This window comes from Thermobia domestica, chromosome 15 (assembly GCF_964235325.1).
Source record: "Thermobia domestica chromosome 15, izTheDome1.hap1.1, whole genome shotgun sequence".
Lineage (NCBI taxonomy): Eukaryota > Metazoa > Arthropoda > Insecta > Zygentoma > Lepismatidae > Thermobia > Thermobia domestica.
The window spans coordinates 151420548-151440976 of record NC_137468.1 but is presented as its reverse complement, the minus strand read 5'-3'; the positions used below and the strand labels follow the sequence as shown (position 1 = coordinate 151440976).

The 20429-nt window shown below is 36.6% G+C and overlaps 1 protein-coding gene across 1 annotated transcript; it reads left to right on the top strand.

Moving 5' to 3' along the window:
• The first annotated feature begins 798 nt into the window (after positions 1–798).
• Positions 799–2605, top strand: LOC145671654 (uncharacterized). Its single transcript, XM_081740853.1, has 2 exons — positions 799–1106; positions 2383–2605. The coding sequence occupies exons 1-2, from the start codon at positions 799–801 to the stop codon at positions 2603–2605; spliced, it is 531 nt and encodes a 176-aa protein (XP_081596979.1).
• Positions 2606–20429: the final 17824 nt, after the last annotated feature.

Genomic DNA, 20429 nt, shown 5'->3' with positions numbered 1-20429 from the left:
CGAATAGTGAGCCTGTGAAGTACACTTACCTGCCGAGGAGATCTTTCATGTTATTGAAGCATCACATGTTGCTGTGGGACACGGAGGTCGAGATAGAATGAAAGCTGAAACTTCTAGGAAATATGCCAACGTTACGACTCAAATGATAAATATTTTTCTGTCAATGTGTGAAACATGTCAACGGAAGAAAAGTATGAAAAAGAAGGGCTTGGTTTCTAAGCCAATACTTCACACAGAAATGAACAGCCGATGTCAAGTGGACCTGATAGACATGCAAGCACACCCTGATCGTAAGTTCAAGTTTATCATGGTATACCAGGATCATCTGACGAAGTTTGTCTTACTGCGAGCGCTGCAAACCAAAAGAGCTGAAGAAGTAGCCTAACAACTGACAGACAAATTTTTGACATTTGGTGCCCCCTGCATTTTACATTCTGATAATGGCAGAGAGTTTGTTAATTCTGTCATCAAGGAACTAACGACACCCTGGCCTGAGTTAAAGTTAGTCAACGGAAAGCCCAGGCACAGCCAAAGCCAAGGGTCAGTAGAACGGGCAAATCAAGATATAGAAAATATGCTTACCTCTTGGATGCATGATAATAAAACAACAAACTGGTCAAATGGTCTCCGCTTTGTTCAGTTTATGAAAAATCGAGCTTATCATTCCGGAATAAAACAGTCTTCATACCGTGCAATGTTCGGCATTGAGCCAAGAGTAGGACTTACGACTTCAGCACTGTCATTAGATGTTCTCCAAAACATAAAGATGAGGACGACCTCGTGAGTATTATTGAGGACATGAATGAGCGCCTTAGTGAACATGAAACATTTGATGGAGAAAATGAGGCTGGTCCTAGTGCGGTTGATATCACATCATCCAGGAAAGAAGCACGTGAAAATTTGTCAAAGCAGGCCAAGAAAATGAAACGTATCTCTGATGCCACCCATCCACCTGTTGAAGTGGGAGATAATGTCATAATACCAATCCCGGATGTGGACAGAGCAAAGGCGGATTTTCGGAATGTCATTGGAGTTGTTCTAGAAAAAAATGAAGATCTGCACAAGATTGGAACCAAGGATGGAAAGCTGGATAAGTTATATTGCAGGTAAGTTTTCGTCTTTTATGTGCTCCTTATTGATAGAATTTGTATTAACGTCCTAAATAAGCTAAGGAGCTTCTAACGACGGGACCTACAGGTTAAAGTGGGATCCGAACCATTGCTCGGATTTGTATCCGAGGCGGAGGGCTCCCAGCGGGATTTAGAGCCCGCGACCACGCCCGCAGAAGGCCTTAAGCATTTTCATTTAAGGCCTTTAAGCATCTCTGGTACACGCCGGGATGGGGTACGAGATAGCATATGGAAAGGAAGTTGGTTAAGGCCTAGTTTTATAGGTACTATCACATTCGTTGATTGGTATGAGAGGGATAAAAGCTGGAAACCCTCAGTCAGGATGGTAGGCCGCTGGACGCGAACTTGCGACCTTCCGAATGCGAAGCCAGCACTTTACCAACTGATCTATGGCCGCTCGGTAATTAAGAGCTATATTGTATATGTTAACGCTGTTGACTAAGCTCCCCACTACTTTCTTTTCTTTCTTTTTCTTAAGATTGTGGGAAGTTGTAGGTCACTATCACAATTTTGGATAGCAAGCAAGATAGGATTTAATAAGTCTGTGATCTGAAAGGATTATTCCTGTAAACAACTTATTTTTTTTGTTTAGATTTTTGAGTAGTCAGCGTGTGACATCATTATTCACAGCTATTCAAATTTCTATACAGAAAGTAAATTGTTTACAGCGCTGATCCTTTTAGATCATAGAATTACTTAAATTCTGTCTTGCTTGCTTTCCAAAATGGTGGTAGTGACCTACAACTTCTCACAATCCTCAAAAGCGGAAAAATTAATGGGGAGGAGCTTGGTCAACACTTTTAACCATAGATGTTAGTGTTTTATACGTATCTGTAATATTATTATTAACCGAAATAATGATGGATTCTTCACATCATTTTATGTCAAAATAATTTTCTGTTATAATGTCCATTATGTTTTTCCGGAACCGATTTAATAATGTGTAATCCATCTGTTGTTGTCTGCTGTGTACTCACCAGTAGATTGATAACATGTCACGAACTTGATCCCGGTAAAAGACTGTTGTTTAGCTTGTGAAACCGGTACTCGTGAAATGTGCTTTAGTGCATAGGCGTTTTTGTAGGAAATACGCAGATTAACTACCGGTGTTTCTGTGAAATACTAATTATGACGAGTGTGGAAATTGTGCGTTAAAATACATTATTATTTTGTTTTGAAAAGTCATTATTTTTTATATAAGTGATTCAGGATTCCCACACCATGTGATTAAACAAAATGCGTCTGTTTGTAGGTCTGAATTCGACATTTGCCACGAGCAGTTCCTGACACCAGTCGAAGTACCAGATACTGAAATTTCGTTGAGAACTGCAGCCAGGAAAGCAGCATTAACCCCACAAGGGTTCACACGTTGCGTGTGCAAGAAAGCATGTATTTCGAAAAGATGCTTGTGCAAGAAGAAAGGTTTTCTCTGCAACTCAAAATGCCATGATAGTTTACCTTGTGATAACAAATAGAAACATTTCAGATGTTTTAGCAATAAAAACGTTTTTCTTTGTATTTCATAATAAATATACAATATTACGTCAGTAGATTGGCTTTGGCACCACCGAATTGAATAAGTAGTAGTGCAATAGTAGTGTGTATTTTACCTTGTGCTAACATACAAAAGCATTTCAGATATTTCTGCAAAACGGAAGTCTTTTCTGTGTATTTCTTAATAAATAGAATTGTATTTGAACGACAAGGATTCACATGTTATGCATGCAAGAGGGCTTATATTTCGCAAGGTACTGCAAAAACAAAGGATTTCTATGATATTGTGAGTGCCATAATACTTTTTAGAAATATATAGAAACATTTATGATGTTTGTGCAAAAGAAAAGTTATTTCTAAGTGTCTTAATAAATACATTTCTTCAGGTTTCACTAGTAATATTGTATTTTAATGAAAATAAATAGTAAACTACGCATTCTTAATAAGCGTTGTCAATTTTACAATTCACTAGTTAATACTGAGTTAATACGAAAGGCTGACAAAACTAGTTTTAACTAAAGTATTCTGGTTTCAACAGATTTCGGGTTTTGACGGTAACACATTTCAGTTAATACTAGTTTTGAGTAGTAATAACACGTTTTAACTAGAAGGAAAAATAGTAAAAACTAGAACTAGCTAACTAACATCGTAACTTCTAGTATTGACTAGTTAATACTAGTTCTTTCGAAGCGGCTTTGAGAAAACTAGTTTTAACTAGGAAATTCTAGTTTACCTAATTTCGGGTTCTGACGGTAACATACACACATATATATATATATATATATATATATATATATATATATATATATATATATATATATATATATATATATATATATATATATATATATATACAGTGTAGTCTCGTTAATTTGAACTTGGATAATTCGAAGTAAATACAGTTGAATTTTTTTTTTATGTTGGACAGATGTAAACAGAAAAATACAGTTTTAAAGTGTTTTCAGTTATCCAGATGTAGCCATAGGGAACAGTAATACAAAAGATAAATAGAAAATCTATGTAATGATAAAGATGAAGGTGAGTTGGGGAAGAAGTAAAGATAGAGAACGTGTGCCAATCTCATCTTGTTTCAAAATTGGTTGAAAATTTAAGATGAATTATTGATAAAGTCAACCAAATGTTATTAATATCGTATTTCACGCAATACATGAAATTCAAGATTTATTGATCGTACAAAAACAATCAAATTTAAGCAAATGAGGTTTACGACTTCTTAAAAGTGAGAACAGAATATTTAAATTGTTACTGGTATTTAATTGTTTGGGCTATTCAATGTATGTTGTAGTGTTGTACGTAAATATATTTTCCATTGTACGCGTAGTTTGAATTATGTGGAATCAATTTAGTTTGTTAGTTTGCGGTATTCGATCACACAAATAATAAGCTGCTTTAAAGATAAAGTCTACACTATGTGAATATGTTTTTGATGCACAGTGCTTTGCTTTGTTTGTTGCTATATATGAAAATGAATGTTGTTGGATAATTCGAATTTTGGATAATTCGAAGTTTTTTCGTGTCCCCTTGGAGTTCGAATTAAAAAGAGATATATATCGGGTGTTGCAAAATAAGTGTTACAACTCTTGGGAGGTGACTCCTGCCACTGAGACAAGAAAAAAAGTTCTCTTGAACTTTCGGCTATCGGCCATAGTTTCAGATCTACAAGGTGCCGAAAGCGTGGGAAAATGATTTTCGGACGCCAATAGTTCGGAAACTATCCAACATAAAGAGGGCGGGTAAAAAAAATCACTGAAGAGGTCATACCTGCTCTATTGAATTTTGTATGTTTCACAATCCTACCATGTACGCGCAAGGGATTCCCCAAAGGAACGTAAGGAGTCCCGGATAATCTACCTAATGAAACTTGATCTAAATGGATATGAATTGATAGGCTTTCTACCAGGTAACAATAATTCGTTTGTATTAAGTCGATATCTGGAACAAATACAAAATGGCGGACACCTTCATGCCCGTTGTGTGTGGTTGCATAATCGCCAGGTACGGATGCTGGCCATCAGTGAAGTTCTGAGTATTAAGTGTAGTGAATTTGTACTCAAATGCTCTACAAAGACATCTGGAGTGTCGGTATAGCATAACAAATGAAGCAGGGTGATTCACATGTGTGGAAACACTTAACGAAAATGCCCAGAAATGCACTCATACTCAATAAACGTGACTTCAAAGCGTCGGAAATGTATGGATTAGCGTCAAGAACATGAAAGATATTGCCAATTCACCAATAATATTGCTTCAAACCGATGTAATATGATGTACACGGTTGCATACCAATAAGGATGCAACAACTGAGGCCAAGTTGAAATTGTGTGATCGGACTCACTAAGAAACTGGGTAAACTAAATGAATGTCACTAGTGGGATCGCATGATCGATATTGAAATGTGGCCAATGTGTGTTTTGATATCAACATGTAGCTAATGGACAAATGTCAACATGCCCCACCACTGCTGGGACACCGTTCCACGTGCGAAAAATAGAAAAATTACTACTCGGGTATTGAATCTGAGGCCGTGGGTTCCCAGTAGAATTGGAAACTGCGACCACGCGAGCAAAAGCGAGTGCTCTAGCCGTGAGGTACGAAGGAGCCTCACTTTCTCTGTATTCATTTCTTTGAGGAGTACCCACTTTGTTTGGCAAGCACCCTTGTACAGCTTCCCGACATGCTTGTGTGTTTCATTTTGTTAATCCTACTGCACAGTGGTAATCAATCAGAGCTTTAAGACGTTTATTCCTATTTCTCATGTCGTTTTATTTTCCATATGTATGGTATTCCAGTTGTAGTGTTAAATGTGCCAAAAGGGTTCAGCTTCGTCTTCGTCTTGGCATGTGCACTGTGTGTAAGATACGAATTTCTGGAGGTATTTTCCTATATTTCGAGTACGTCATATGTCCCAGAAGACGTGGGACATAATACAAGTTTGTTATTTTCACGCTTTATCAGAATTTGAACCCTGCATTAAGAGATTTTTTTTCATATGTGTCGACTGTGGGACAATGTCCCAAACAACGAGGGACATGATACAATCGTGTTCTATTTACGCTTTACCAAAAGGTGCAACAGATGTATAGTCCAGTCCCTGTCCATAAGACCCGTAGGAATTTTGAGGTGGACTAAGTTTCTCTTCAAATCCAAGTAAGACACGTCTCAGTGATGGAAAAAATCTTGGGTGATCATCTGGCAACCCGGGCATAAGTTGACGAATTGGAAATTCAATATGGCAGCCATTCGAAAATGCCATATTTACCTAAAACACGAATATCTCATCATTAAATGAAGCTAGAAACTTCATTCTTGTACCCAATTCAAGATAATGAACACTGTAATCAAGAAACATTCGTAACGTCGAAACATAGTGCCGCCATTTTTAAATATGGCGGCAGGTTTTTCGAAATTTCGATTTTTTTCGTACACTATTATCATTTATTCCAAGATAACTACGAAACTATAAGAGATACCATAAACATACCTAAAATAAACGGGATAGAGCATAATGAGAGCTTTCCAACGGTACCAATATCTTTTCTCGATCTTTAAATTTGACGGAGTTATTGAAATTTTAGTAGCTCAAGGTGTTTGGCTTCAGATTAAGTTAAGAAAGGTTAAGCGCTAAAGCAAAACTATCCATGATTTTTCTGCACAAGTTTTAATGTTGATAAATTACTCTAAGATCTTACAGTGAGATTTCTGGTAAAAGTGCAAATGGTTAATAATAATAATAATAATAATAATAATAATAATAATAATAATAATAATAATAATAATAATAATAATAATAATAATAATAATAATAATAATAATAACAATAAATCGTGGTTGCTAAAATAATAATTCAACAATTTCAGTAGAAAAAATCAATATAATTAAAAGTGATATAAAGTTAGTACACTAATACAAATAATAATAAAAACACCATATTTATAATATAACAAAGCTTTATGAAATTACTTGGTTTTGGTTTTCTTACAATCCTGTGATGAATTATTTTGATCGGTCTTGTTGAGGGCAACTAATTAAATGTTATTAATAAGTTCGTTGCATATTTTGTCTACATGGATTGAGTTACAGTTCGTAACGTTACCGATTATTACAAATAATTTTGCACTTACAGAAGGTCGTACAACTAACATTTTTTTTAGGCATTTGCATCGTCTTGTAGAACAGCTCTTGCAAGTACATGTTCGAATAATATCTTCTGGTACCTCATTAATGCTAGTAACCGGTGTGAGCGATGAATCATCTGCATTGTATGTCCTTCCAAAATCCGTTGGATCTAATGGTTCTTCTGCACCTAACACTGTAGAATACGAATATACCGTGTAAAAGGATCTTTTCAGGTGACCCTGTAATGACGAACTGGTGTAAGGTAATTCCTGTAAGCTATGAAGACTACTTTGATTCATAATTTCAAATCGGAGAGTGTCAAATGTCTTAGATCTTGAGCCTAATTTTACAACCTTGACCAAATATTCTTCAGCAAGGTCCAAGCACTCAGCACTTGGAGGAAGACTTCGTCCAAATTTGCACAGATACTTTTCGGGTTCTGCCTTAAGAACGGATATTTTGTTACCTATCTTACTGGTAACATCAGACCCTGTAAGAAAGTGTGCTGCAAGAAGGGCATCTGTTGCTGCACCTATTTCGTTGACAAGTGTGTGAATTGGTATAATATCGGATCTCGATTTTCGCATCCATAATTCTGAAAGTCAATTTTCATGTAGGATCTTTTAAAAATGAATCAGTAAAACGAACACATCTGTGTCATTGGAGAGCACTACAACGCGTTGCATCCCATGCTTAACGACATGGAAAACGTGAGGGATAATGCGTATGTCAGCCTCCTCAACAGCTACTTTGAGAGTTCCTGATATTTCCGTGAATCTCTTATCTTTGATTGATACAGCTGGAGTAGGACGCCACTGAAAATAGTTTCCCAATCTCGATTTATTGTAACTGTCTTCAAAAATTCAGCCAGAGCAGCCTGAATCAAAACTTTGATCTCAGATGATGCCCAAAATCTGTCCATCTGTACAGCAAGTGTTGTGGTAGTGCTTATTGATGTCAATGGTAGTGGCTGTACAGAAGATCTTCTTTCCCTCTCAGCACTTTTGATTGATGTTGGAAGATAGCTATCAAACACATAGTCGACACGGCTGAATTTGCAGGCATTATTTACAATGGTGTCAAGTGATGTGAACAAGTCTTTAAGTGTGACATTTCCTTTAACTTTCAGTCTTCGAAACTGGTTCATTACATCAACTACAACACAGGTTTCGAGAGGATCATTTTTCTGGAAACTTATGGACGTGGTATCTAATCTTTTTATCAAAATATTCATAAGCTGAGACTTTGAGGGTTTCGTAGTGGCGCCGTTCTCATCTAGTAAGGGTGAAGGTGAAATATCATAACTAAGAATTTCTGCCATCGACAATCCTCTCTCCTTGGCAATTTCTACTTTTCTTTGAACCAGTAATTGATCCTTAATAACGCTTCTCACAGTTTTCTTTTTCATCTGCATGCTAGGTTGTGTTATACTTCGAAATGTGGGAAGATTTTGTCTGTGAATGGGTGCCATCAGTGATTTCGAGCGAGATATAAACCTTTCCTGTCGGAATGTGGCAAAAGCTTCTTCGGCAGTCATCAAAAATTGTAAAAGTTTCTTAGCACTCGATTCCGGGACACACTCATTGGTTAGAAGGTTATGAAGCTTCACTTCGCCATTCACAATATATGGATTTTTTCTGCTCTCAATGTACTGGAACATGTTTTGGATGCTTTCTTCCATTTTATTTCAGAGCCTTCCCGTTAATTCATGATGCATTTTTAACTCATAATCACACGGTATAACATTAAGAACAGACTGAAATGTTTTTCGTATGAGCAGTACTTCATGGTAAGCAAGCTCCCATTCTGCAATATATTCCTTCCTTTTTGTTTGGCCAATAATCCCTCCAGCTGATTTTTGAGAACGATTTATTGTCTGTTCGAGAGCCATGTCAATACCCACAGCGTTAAATTTTCCACTTGTCCTTCGTACAACAAAATGTCCTTGTTTGAACTTGTTAAATATTTCAGGATGGAGTGTTACAAGATTCAGCATTTGCTCAAAGAATAGTGAACCCCATCTCAAATAGTTTATTCTGTCAAATACCTGAAAAACTAGAAGGATATATTTTAGTGTTTGAAGATAGAGACTCCAATTACCTTCTCTGTCAGCTCTTATGAGGTTCTTTAAAAGACTATTAGATGTAAGAACCCCTCAAGGAATTGACACTGCTCAGACATCCTCATCTGCTCTTTAGTGAAAACATTTAAGGCATCCAAAACTTCCTGTGATGCTGCAATTAGCTCTTTAAACTTTGCTTGCACATCTTCTATTGTTGGGTGATTCGTAGCAGTAAGAACTTCTGAAACTTTTGTAGATAACTGATAATCATCGTCAGAAGTATGCAAAAATGCTTTCCACTTTAATCTCTCCACAACTTCTGCTAACATTAACATTCCTTTGAGTGACCTTACATAATTACTCCCTTGAATGACACTTTCAGCAACTTTAACACCAAACACGTGATTTTCGATGAGAACATTTTCTAATCCACTCCCATTTATGTACTTACCAATACAAGAAAGTAAAATTTTGGTCATATGGAAAGATCCCAAGAGCAGCACTAGGTTTGGAAATTCATTTGTAACTAACTGAATTTCTGCTGCAATATGAAAAACGCCTTCATCACATGAAATTGGCAGAGCTGGTTGATCGAGAACTGAAAGCAAGCTTTGAAAGTTTGTCATACATGAATATACAGTATCATAAGATGTTACTGGATAAGGCAAAATAGGGAGAAAACCAACTTGTTGTAATGGAACACCAGCTTCTGAGATAACAGCATGAATTCCAGACCATGTCAATGTTTTTTTGTTTGTCAATCCTCCAACAGCTTGCAACATACTTATCCCTACCTCTTCTTTCTTGATCTCATCACACGGCAAAGTGTAAGCATCTTCAATGATTTTAAGATCCTGTGGAATGTTCAGCGGTGTTGATGGTTTCTGGTAATCTCTAATTTGTTGACATGATAAAAGGACACCAGTTCGTTTTCTGAGTTTGTTAAGAGCTACTTCAGATAGTGGTGGCTTACTAGGATTTACACTTGGAGTTTTCTGGAATAATACCATAACAGTATCATGCGTACCCTGTAGACCGGAAAGGCTTGCCTCTTCGTGGTCAAAGTTATCCATCGCACCTACAGTAAAGTTACTACTGACAAAATGACTTGGAAGTGCAAGGTTCTGTGAGCATGTCATCATAGTGTATTATGCAAGATTATGACGAGATTCCATAACTTCATTATAGCTGACTGATAACCCAGCTTTATTGAATAATGTTATCAGCTGTTTGCTCTTACATTTTTCATGAATTGAATGGCCAGTCATTAAATGCAAAGGGGTTTTCCTTTTTCCCTTATGAACATTATAAAACATAACCTGGAAAAGGACTTTAACTCGATTTGTTATAGGAGTTTCTCTTCTATCGTTGTTGTCTTCAATTTCACTGCATTCTGCTTCTTCTTCGTCTGAGCTCATAAATGCTTGACTGTTATCATTGATGTGAGAAAACAGTGTCAATTTATCCACGTTGAATACATGAGAGAAAAAGTCAATTAGCGGTTGGGGAATAGGTGTTGTCTTTCATGATTTTTCTAGTTGATTCGCATCTCCAAATTCATTGTCTAGGTTGAAGTCTGTTTCCAGAAGTGATTTTCTAATTAGCTTTCCAGCCTCTCCGACAGAAGAAACAGAACGTAGTTTGTCAGCTATTTCATCAATAGTGAGGTTTGATGAATAAACAAGTTGGGACTGCTTTCTTTGTAGTGGTTGGCAAAATTGAATAGTATCACCAAATATATTTTTCATGTATAGTTTGACCTCTTTGTTAGTAATTAAATTCTCTCCAGCCTGCTTGTTGACATAATCACGAACCTCAGAAAGGGTTAGGCCATAGCCATTATTTAGAATGTTCTGAAAAAGTAGTCGACTATTCTCCATTAATTGACTTTTTGTTTTTTTGGGTTGATTCTCTTTTTGTTGACTTTGCTTTTTATATTTTTTAAGGTACGCTTGCAAACAAAGTTTGTTGTAGTATAAATCTGCTCCAAATACACCGGATTGATCTTCAAGATCACAAGTTCTCGTGTACACGTCATCTTGGAAGTACAAAGTTGCTGCAAGGAATAATTTAGCACGATTCGTTTCACTTATTCGATATTTTTCTTTGATATTATTGTGTTTCAAATTTCCACAAATAATACATGGAAGACTGGCAGAATCCACCTTAGGAGATGGAGGGTTACGAGACAGTACGTTCCCTCTTAATCTTTTATATCTTGATGTTGACGAATCTTCCATGACGTCTTCCTTTGGTTCTACTTGCAGATTGGCTTCGTTCTCTCACTTCTTCTTCAGCAAACGATTTTTATGAGTATAGTTTTTATAACACTCATTTAAACAATGATATTTGAACTCAAAATCTCGTCCAAGTACACTGATTCGCTGAAAGGTCTCATCTTGCCATATTTCAGCTGCATCCAAGACTTTTTGTCTTCCTTCTATTGCAGTTGTGGTTTTCTCTTTATTCTTATGCTTTTGGCATATGATGCATTTGGAACCATCCACTTCTGTTCGGCTTCCGCTTCCACGGCCTAATTGTAGGCCAACAGGATGTTCATCATCATGCATTTCAATAAATGGGTCAGCTGACTACTGAAAAAAAGAAAAAAGAAACAAAATTTCAATGCCTACATTTAACGTGTAGGTGGGTTAAACACTTGAACATTACACCAAAATCACGCATTTAAAAATTACTTTGGTAGGTGAAAATTCCAGGAATAGTTTAATTAAGATGCGGATTTAATTACAACAATGTCCCGTATTGAATAGTGATAAAATTATTAAAGATTTTCCTTAGTTAGTAATATAAACCAAGATTTTGCAACACTGCTTGTTGCAAACATTGAGACAAAGGCTTTGGAGTAAGAACAACAACAATCGTCCATGTAATCAAAACGAAACTTGATTACTTTCTTTTGAAAAACTTATTTCTTTTACAACACGCAGAAAATATATCAAAAAAGCCATTCCACTGACTTAAATAAACTACCTGTTCCACTCGAAATTTATAGATTTAAAGTATTTACCCACTATTTACACACATTTAACAGATAAACACTCTTTGCACTATCATCCTCGTGTAAACATTACTCACCAATGTTTGCAACTCTTAGGACAAAATCTTACTAACTTTTACACAGCATCATTTTGTGAGAGTTCATAATATTACCCCCCCCACACACACACACAGATTCGAAACCACAGGAGAGTTGAAATGGATTTCTCCCCCACTTGAGGTCACGAAAAAGTAAAATTTACTTAAATTCCCTTTATTTCCATTTGAAAAGTAACTTTTACCCCTAATTTCTCCGCACATTTCGCACCCTGCACACACACACACACCTCCTTAAAATGTTATATACTAACGTAAACCCCACTCATTACTACCAAACCAGTGTTACTTCCAACGAAAACATAAATTTTAAAAGGGCGTGTCAAAAAATAACGAAGAATGTTCTTACCTTTTTGAGGTGATGTGAGTTGATTTTAGTTTAGCATCCCTTTTCAGCAGCGAAGCTATATGAGACGTGGACCTACTGATTAACGTGGAATCCGAACCACATGCGCTCCCGCCGGGAATCGAACCCGGGTCTCCCACGCTAAAGGCGCCAAAAGTACGCTAACCGCTTAGCCACAAGGGAGCTCTCTTACATTTTTGAATCTGAACTACAAAAATGGTGTCTCGCAATGTATATGGAGGTTACAGTATATCTTAGTCGTACTTTTCTGGCACAGTCTACATAAAAATAAGGCGATGCCTATTTTTAATTATTACGTTGGATGAAAATCATGAGGAGATTGGCTTCACCTTGCTAAATTTAATCTGAAGCCAAACACCTTGAGCTACTAAAATTTCAATAACTCCGTCAAATTTAAAGATAGAGAAAAGATATTGGTACCGTTGGAAAGCTCTCATTATGCTCTATCCCGTTTATTTTAGGTATGTTTATGGTATCTCTTATAGTTTCGTAGTTATCTTGGAATAAATGATAATAGTGTACGAAAAAATCGAAATTTCGAAAAACCTGCCGCCATATTTAAAAATGGCGGCACTATGTTTCGACGTTACGAATGTTTCTTGATTACAGTGTTCATTATCTTGAATTGGGTACAAGAATGAAGTTTCTAGCTTCATTTAATGATGAGATATTCGTGTTTTAGGTAAATATGGCATTTTCGAATGGCCGCCATATTGAATTTCCAATTTGCCAACTTATGCCCGGGTTGCCAGATGATCACCCAAGATTTTTTCCATCACTGACACATGTCTTACTTGGATCTGAAGAGAAACTTAGTCCACCTCAAAATTCCTACGGTTCTTATGGACAGGGTCTGTATTAGTAATAGCAGAGTGTACAACGTTATTTTCTTAGTTTTCGCACGTGAGACGGTGTCCCAGCAGTAGTGCGACATGTTGACATTTGTCCATTAGCTATATGTTGATATCAACACACGCATTGGCCACATTTTAATATCGATCATGCTATCCCACTAGAGACATTCATTTAGTTTACCCATTTTCTTAGTGAGTCCGATCGCACAATTTCAACTTGGCCTCAGTTGTTGCATCCTTATTGGTATGCAACCGTGTACATCATATTACATCGGTTTGAAGGAATATTATTGGTGAATTGGCAATATCTTTCATGTTCTTGACGCTAATCCATACATTTCCGAAGTTTTAACTCACGTTCAATGAGTATGAGTGCATTTCTAGGCATTTTTCGTTAAGTGTTTCCACAAATGTGAATCACCCTGCTTCATCTGTTAAGCTCCACCGATAACCCAGATGTCTTTGTAGAGCATTTGAGTACAAATTCGCTACACTTAATACTCAGAACGTCACTGTTGGCCAGCATCCGTACCTGGCGATTATGCAACCACACACAATGGGCATGAAGGTGTCTGCCATTTTGTATTTGTTCCAGATATCGACTTAATACAAACGAATTATTGTTACCTGGTAGAAAGCCTATCATTTCATATCCATTTAGACCATGTTTCATTTGGTAGATTATCCGGGACTCCCTACGTTCCTTTGGGGAATCCTTTGCGCGTACATGGTAGGATTATGAAACATACAAAATTCAATAGAGCAGGTATGACTTCTTCAGTGAATTTTCTACCCGCCCTGTTTATGTTGGATATTTTCCGAATTATTGGCGTCGGAAAGTCATTTTCCCATGCTTTCGGCATCTTGTAGATCCGAAACTATGTCCGATAGCCGAAAGTTCAAGAGAACTTTTTTTCTTGTCTCAGTGGCAGGAGTCACCTCCCAAGAGTTGTAACACTTATTTTGCAACACCCGATATATATATATATATATATATATATATATATATATATATATATATATATATATATATATATATATATATATATATATATATATATATAAAAGAGAACGTACAATCCTTTGTCCGCTCATCACGCTAATACGGCTGAACCAATTTCTTTCATTTTTGGGGGGTTATTAGGATTTGGACCCTAGATGGTTTTTATCATATCACTTTAATTTTTAATTACCAGTGTCTTGAGATAATTGACCATTCAAGTGTCCATAACGTACAAATCCTTTGTTATTAGTTCATCATAGGTAAAAATAAACGTATTTATATGCAACCCGCATGACCGTGTCACTCGGCGGGTTAACATAAATGACAGGCGATATACAGCGGAAAATAGCTTGAATCTTCTGTTTAAAATTTTTTAATTGATTTGCTTATTTTTACAGACACTTTTACAATATGCCAGCACCGGGATGACCGCAGCGAAGCGGGGCGGGTTAACATAAATGACAGGCGATATAATGTTAAGATTTACTGCAATCTTCTATGGTTTTTATCATATCACTTGAAAGCGAAAAAGTAAAAATTATCTAAGTAACAAAGTTTATTGCGTTCCGGGGTGACCGCAGCGAAGCGGGGTGAACGCTGCTAGTATATATATTTATATATATATATATATATATATATATATATATATAGATAGATAGATAGATAGATAGATAGATAGATAGATAGATAGATAGATAGATAGATAGATAGATAGAAAGATAAATAAATAATATAAATAAAATAGAGTTTGTGAGTTTGTTTGTTCGTCTGTCTGCGTGAGGTCTGGGGACCAGACGAATGGACTGAGAGTTGTCAGATTTTGGTCACGGATACCTTGATCCAGACCCCAGACCAAGACGAAGTGCTTTTTTTATTCAAACCAGAGAGTTTCAGGGGGGTCACTTCCAAATTCACCCCATTTGGCTGCTGGCAGGGATTACCGAGACGTAAAAATATTAAAAACTGACAGATATTAGTGTCATATACATATTTCCATGATCACTGAGGTCAATGGTGACACTTCCAGTAGTGATGACTTCAAATTCAGCTACCACTGTATATGGGCCAGGGGTTTCCGGAGGGGATACCGAGACATGTAAAAATAATCCAAAATGACCGATATTTGTGTCAAATCCATAGTTTTTGCGGTCACTGAGATCAATAGTGACACTTTTATCAGCGATGATATTCAAACTCAGCTACCATCTTATGCGACCCGGGGGGGGGGAGCCCTAACAGCACAATTACCTAGCAGGTATATGCTTATGAGAGAGAAATCACATGGATGGCAAGTGCTAGTCACAGTCCATGTCCGTCCCTAGACACATGCCTGACATGTACCTGGAGAACGTGCCTATGTTCTAGCTATGATTCCCATGCCGTAAGCGTCAATGAACCACAAAATTACTCCCTAAAATATGTTAAATCGCCTATATGCATAATGGGTTTACATTAGGTGAGTTTAGAAAACAGTTTAAACAAGTAAAAAAAATGTACCGCAGGGTGGAGGAGGCGAACCACTAACTTTGGGATTACTAGCCGCGTGCTCTTCCAACTTCGCCACAGAGGCGATGAAGAGGACGTCGCTTGTAGAGGGATAAATGGTTGAGGTCTTTTGAATTTGGCTAATCAGAGTGCTCCTTTAGCCGTGTATATTCGACGATAACCGTTTGGGATCAGATAAAATCTGCTCGCCATGTAATTTTATAACAAAATGACAAGTATCTATTTACTTTATATCATAGTTCTTACATATTCACTTTCAAATGATTGGTGACAGTTGCCATCTAGTAAAGTTGATGCGTTTGTTGCTTCTAGTACACAATCGCTTAGATAAAGAACTAACAAATGCATCAAATGTGGGAGATGAATTTAGAACACCTCAATGGCGCATGCCTAGCACATTTTGTGCTGTTAGGATATCTGAAACAGTATGTACCTAAAGGAGGTACCTAGAGCATGACAGATATATGTCCCAAATGACGACATAGAAACAAATGACTTTTAAGAGTACGAAAATGAGCCGGGTATATAAATGCTATATTTTTGGTACCTAGTTGCAAATATCAATTAGGTGTAACAAGTACCTAAAACTGTAAGTAGCTGAAGTACATACTTAGCACATGAATATCACATATGCCAAGTGTGGGGTACCTAATAAATAGCTGGGACAACTAAATGGCAAATGCCTAGCAAATCTTGTGCTGTTAGGGGCACTTGCGGGGTGGTTACCGATATATGTAAAAGTAGTATTGACTGATATTAGTGTCGAATTTAGTTTTCGCGGTCGCTGAGGTTAATGGTGAAACTCAGTTCGCATTAACTTCCAAATTCATCCCATTCGGCTTCGGGCCGGGGGTCACCGGGGGAATACCGAGAATTGTAAAAATAATCCAAAATTGCCGATAATAGTGTCAAATTCATAGTTTTGGTGGTCGCTAAGATGAATGGTGATACTCCAACAGGCGTTGAGTTCCAAATACAGCCCCCACCGGCTCGGAACCAAGTAGTCTCAGGGGGTATTTACCAGGATATATAACAGTAATTACCAGGCTATGGTAATTACCAGGATATGGTATAATGTATTTCGAATGAATGAAGGAACAAAGTTACAATAAAGAGAGAATTTCTTTTTCTACAGACTTTACTTCGAAAACGCGCTGACATATCACATCTCATCATGTAGATGCTTCCAAAAGCCTTAAATGGTCATAATGCTATTTACAATTGTTATTTCAAACCGTTTCAGAGATACCAAATAAAAGAGGAGTGATTGTTATACTGCTTAAAATGACGTATTTGTGATAAATTTTTATAATGATTATTGCTTTACTTTGCTCCTATAACATTACAGCAATAGTTTTTGGTGGTTTTAATTATAACAACTCGCAGTTACATTATTTTAAGCAGTGTTGGCCACTTAAATAAATTGCTAAATATAGTCCAAATAACGTAGCTAAACTGCAAAATATTTTTAAATTACTCGTAATTTGTTTTATAGTGCAAGAATGTTTTCGAAAGACGACGTTTTCCATAGTTGTTGAGCTACTTATATTGTTAATGTCAAAGTTTTCGTTCCAACAATACATGCAAATGGGGTGCGCGAAGTTGCCCCCCCCCACTAGCCCCCCACTAACTCAAATTGAATTCAAACCAATACCAATATTTAATGCTCCATTTGTGCTGATTTGTGCCGCAAGTTTTAGAATTTGTGCTATACCCAGAACGAGGGAAATGAGAAACGATGATTTGGGGGAAGTGTGAAGTTGGACCCCCAACAATTCGGATTCGATTCAAAACTATTCCAGTAATTAGTGCTCAATTTGTGCTGATTTGTGACGCAAGTTTTAGAATTTGTGCTATACCCAGAACGGGGAAAATGAGAAACGATGCTTTGGGGGAAATGTGAAGTTGCCCCCCCCCCACCAAGTCGGATTCGATTCAAACCTATGCCAATATTTAGTGCTCAATTTGTGTTGATTTGTGCCGCAAGTTTTAGAATTTGTGCTATACCCAGAACGGGGGAAATGAGTAACGATGATTTGGGGGAAGTGTGAAGTTGGTCCCCCCACCAAGTTGGATTCGATTCAAACCTATGCCAATATTAAGGCTTAATTTGTGCTGATTTGTGCCGCAAGTTTTAGAATTTGTGCTATACCAAGAACAGGGGAAATGAGAAACGATGATTTGGGAGAAGTGTGAAGTTGGCTCCCCCACCAAGTCGGATTTGATTCAAAACTATGTCAATATTTAGTGCTCAATTTGTGCCGCAAGTTTTAGAATTTGTGCTATACCCAGAACTAGAGAAAGAAGTACAGCAGAAATTCTAAAATATGTAGCATAAATCAGCAAAAATTCGGAGATATACAGGTATGTTGGTTTAGGTTTGAGTCGAATTCTCAAAAGGAGGATTGCTCTTTAAGCACTGTTATGACCTGATGTTCTCAAGCGATGTATTTTACAATATCGATCAACATATGCAAACCATTAAACTGTAGGCACGTTTAGTATCGAGCTCAGTTGCTTCTGAAAGAAATTTCTTAAAATAAATTTGTTAGTTTTACCAAATACATTATTCTTTCCTCAGAAATACATTTACCTTGAAACTCTCGTGAAATATTTCGATTCCTAATTTATATTTATTGATATCAATATCTTAATTTCCTTTACAATTCGAATAATTAACTATTGTTTTTACAAATTAAGTACTACCAAACTATTTAAGCATTGTTTGCTAACAACTGCGAAGTGGTAAAATCTAATTTTATTCTTACTTTGTCATCGATAAACATACAATAATTGTTCCAGCAGGCTATTTCAAAATCCAGCATTTTCAAGAAAACATGGGACGGCAGAACTCGAGCAAATATTTGTTTATGATAGATAATTGTACGGATATCAATAATTTTATACATTGAGACTTTTTGCTTCGTTAGATACATAGCTACTTCATAGTGTAAGTACAGGCAAACATAAATACAAATTATGAACAAGTTTTAAAATATCGATCCTCTTAAACACATACTCCTTTAATTTAGAGAATTTAGTTGCGTTGAATGATAATAGGCTAACACTCACTATATTACTATAGCCTTGACACACATGACCTCAAAGAACAGTAATAACTTGAAAGATGTTTATAATTACAATTTCCAAAATAATATTAATATCGGAAAACACTCAATTTATGTATCTTTAAAGAACAATGAACAACGCAAACACATAATGCATGAAATGTTACTTTATACAGTGTAATAAAGGAGATGTGGACAAATATTTGTTGAGCTAGAAACAGCTTCTGCTACAGATTTTCTTCTTGCCAAGTCGTTATATAATTCTCAAACACCATTTCTTCTTCTGCAGTACGAAACATAATGTCCTAGAGATTCTAAGTGAGTCTTAGGAGGAATAAAAGCAACCACACACCGCAGCATATAAGTCTTGTTACAAACTTCAACTTGAATAGGAACCTCATTTAGTGGTATTGAATATAACGGTTCAAAATCTTGCCCTTATGTCGTTCTTTGAGAATAGGGAGTTAGATCATTGGTGACACCAAATGGAATTAATAAATGTTCATTTGTTGTACAAGAAGAAACTTTTCTCCATCCGCTACAGAGGACGTTTTCCTTGGAAATCGAAGCATCATAAATCCAAGCAGATTTTGGAATTGTTTCCGTCCTTGTAATAGGATATGGACATTTAAATACGTCTTGTGTTCTGTCAATACAATTAAGGATGGATCTGTCTAGGTTAACAATACCATTTCTAAGTTCATTAAGATCGGTAGATAAAAGTACGCTTTGTGAATGTGTGGGACTTTGTTCACAGAATTCGGAGTCACAAATTGTAGTTTCGACAAGACTTGGAAAATCATGCATAATCTGTTGAGCTAAATATGACACTGTTGTTTCACACATCATTAATTTTAAATTATTCGACATAGCTTGAGTTTTACAAAACTGTCTCAAACAAAGCGCTCTTTTTTTGTACACTGAAGGATGATTCAAAGACTTGGAACATATCTGCCTTACCAGAGGAAAAAACTGCGACTTATTTACATGTGCATCAATAAAATTACGGTAGATTTCAGAGTCAACATAGGCGACTGCGATACCTTGACAAAACGAATCAAAAGCACAGGTGTTTGCCAGCATTAACTTCTCATTATTTATATTTATTTGTTTGAATCCAGAGCCTGATCCGTTTTTCAATAATAATATGGGTATGGATTTGCTTGGCTCTGTTAGGTCCAACGTCTCAAACTCTGGTCGCTTGGTTAAATACGTATAATGATTCTTTTTGGTCTTTGGTACTGAATTCCCTCTTCCTCTCCAATTCTCAAATGATTTGTTTTCATTTATTACAAGTTCTATTTTTCTCTTTTTCGATTGACAAAGGTTAGCTTCAGGTACTGAAGTAGCATGCTGAGAATTCGTTCTACATTCATTCTCCGGAAATTCATATTTAACTGAGAATTCAGCTGTATAGTTTTCACGTCTAGCATTGTGGTAGCAGTAGTTGCAGATCCTCCTACGTCCGAAGACCTTGCTGTTTCCCTCATTACTTAATGCAAACGAACAAGGCTCTAGAACATGCACAGCTCTGTCACTGGATTTGCATCGATGTGCGCCTTCCGGGTAATTCCCATCTTTACACATGGGACACGCATTTGTTTCTTTCTCTGTGTCAGTATTAAAGGCATTTATTTTATTATTATGTACTTTGCGGTAATTTTTCTGCGTTGAATCATTAGCTTTATCTATAT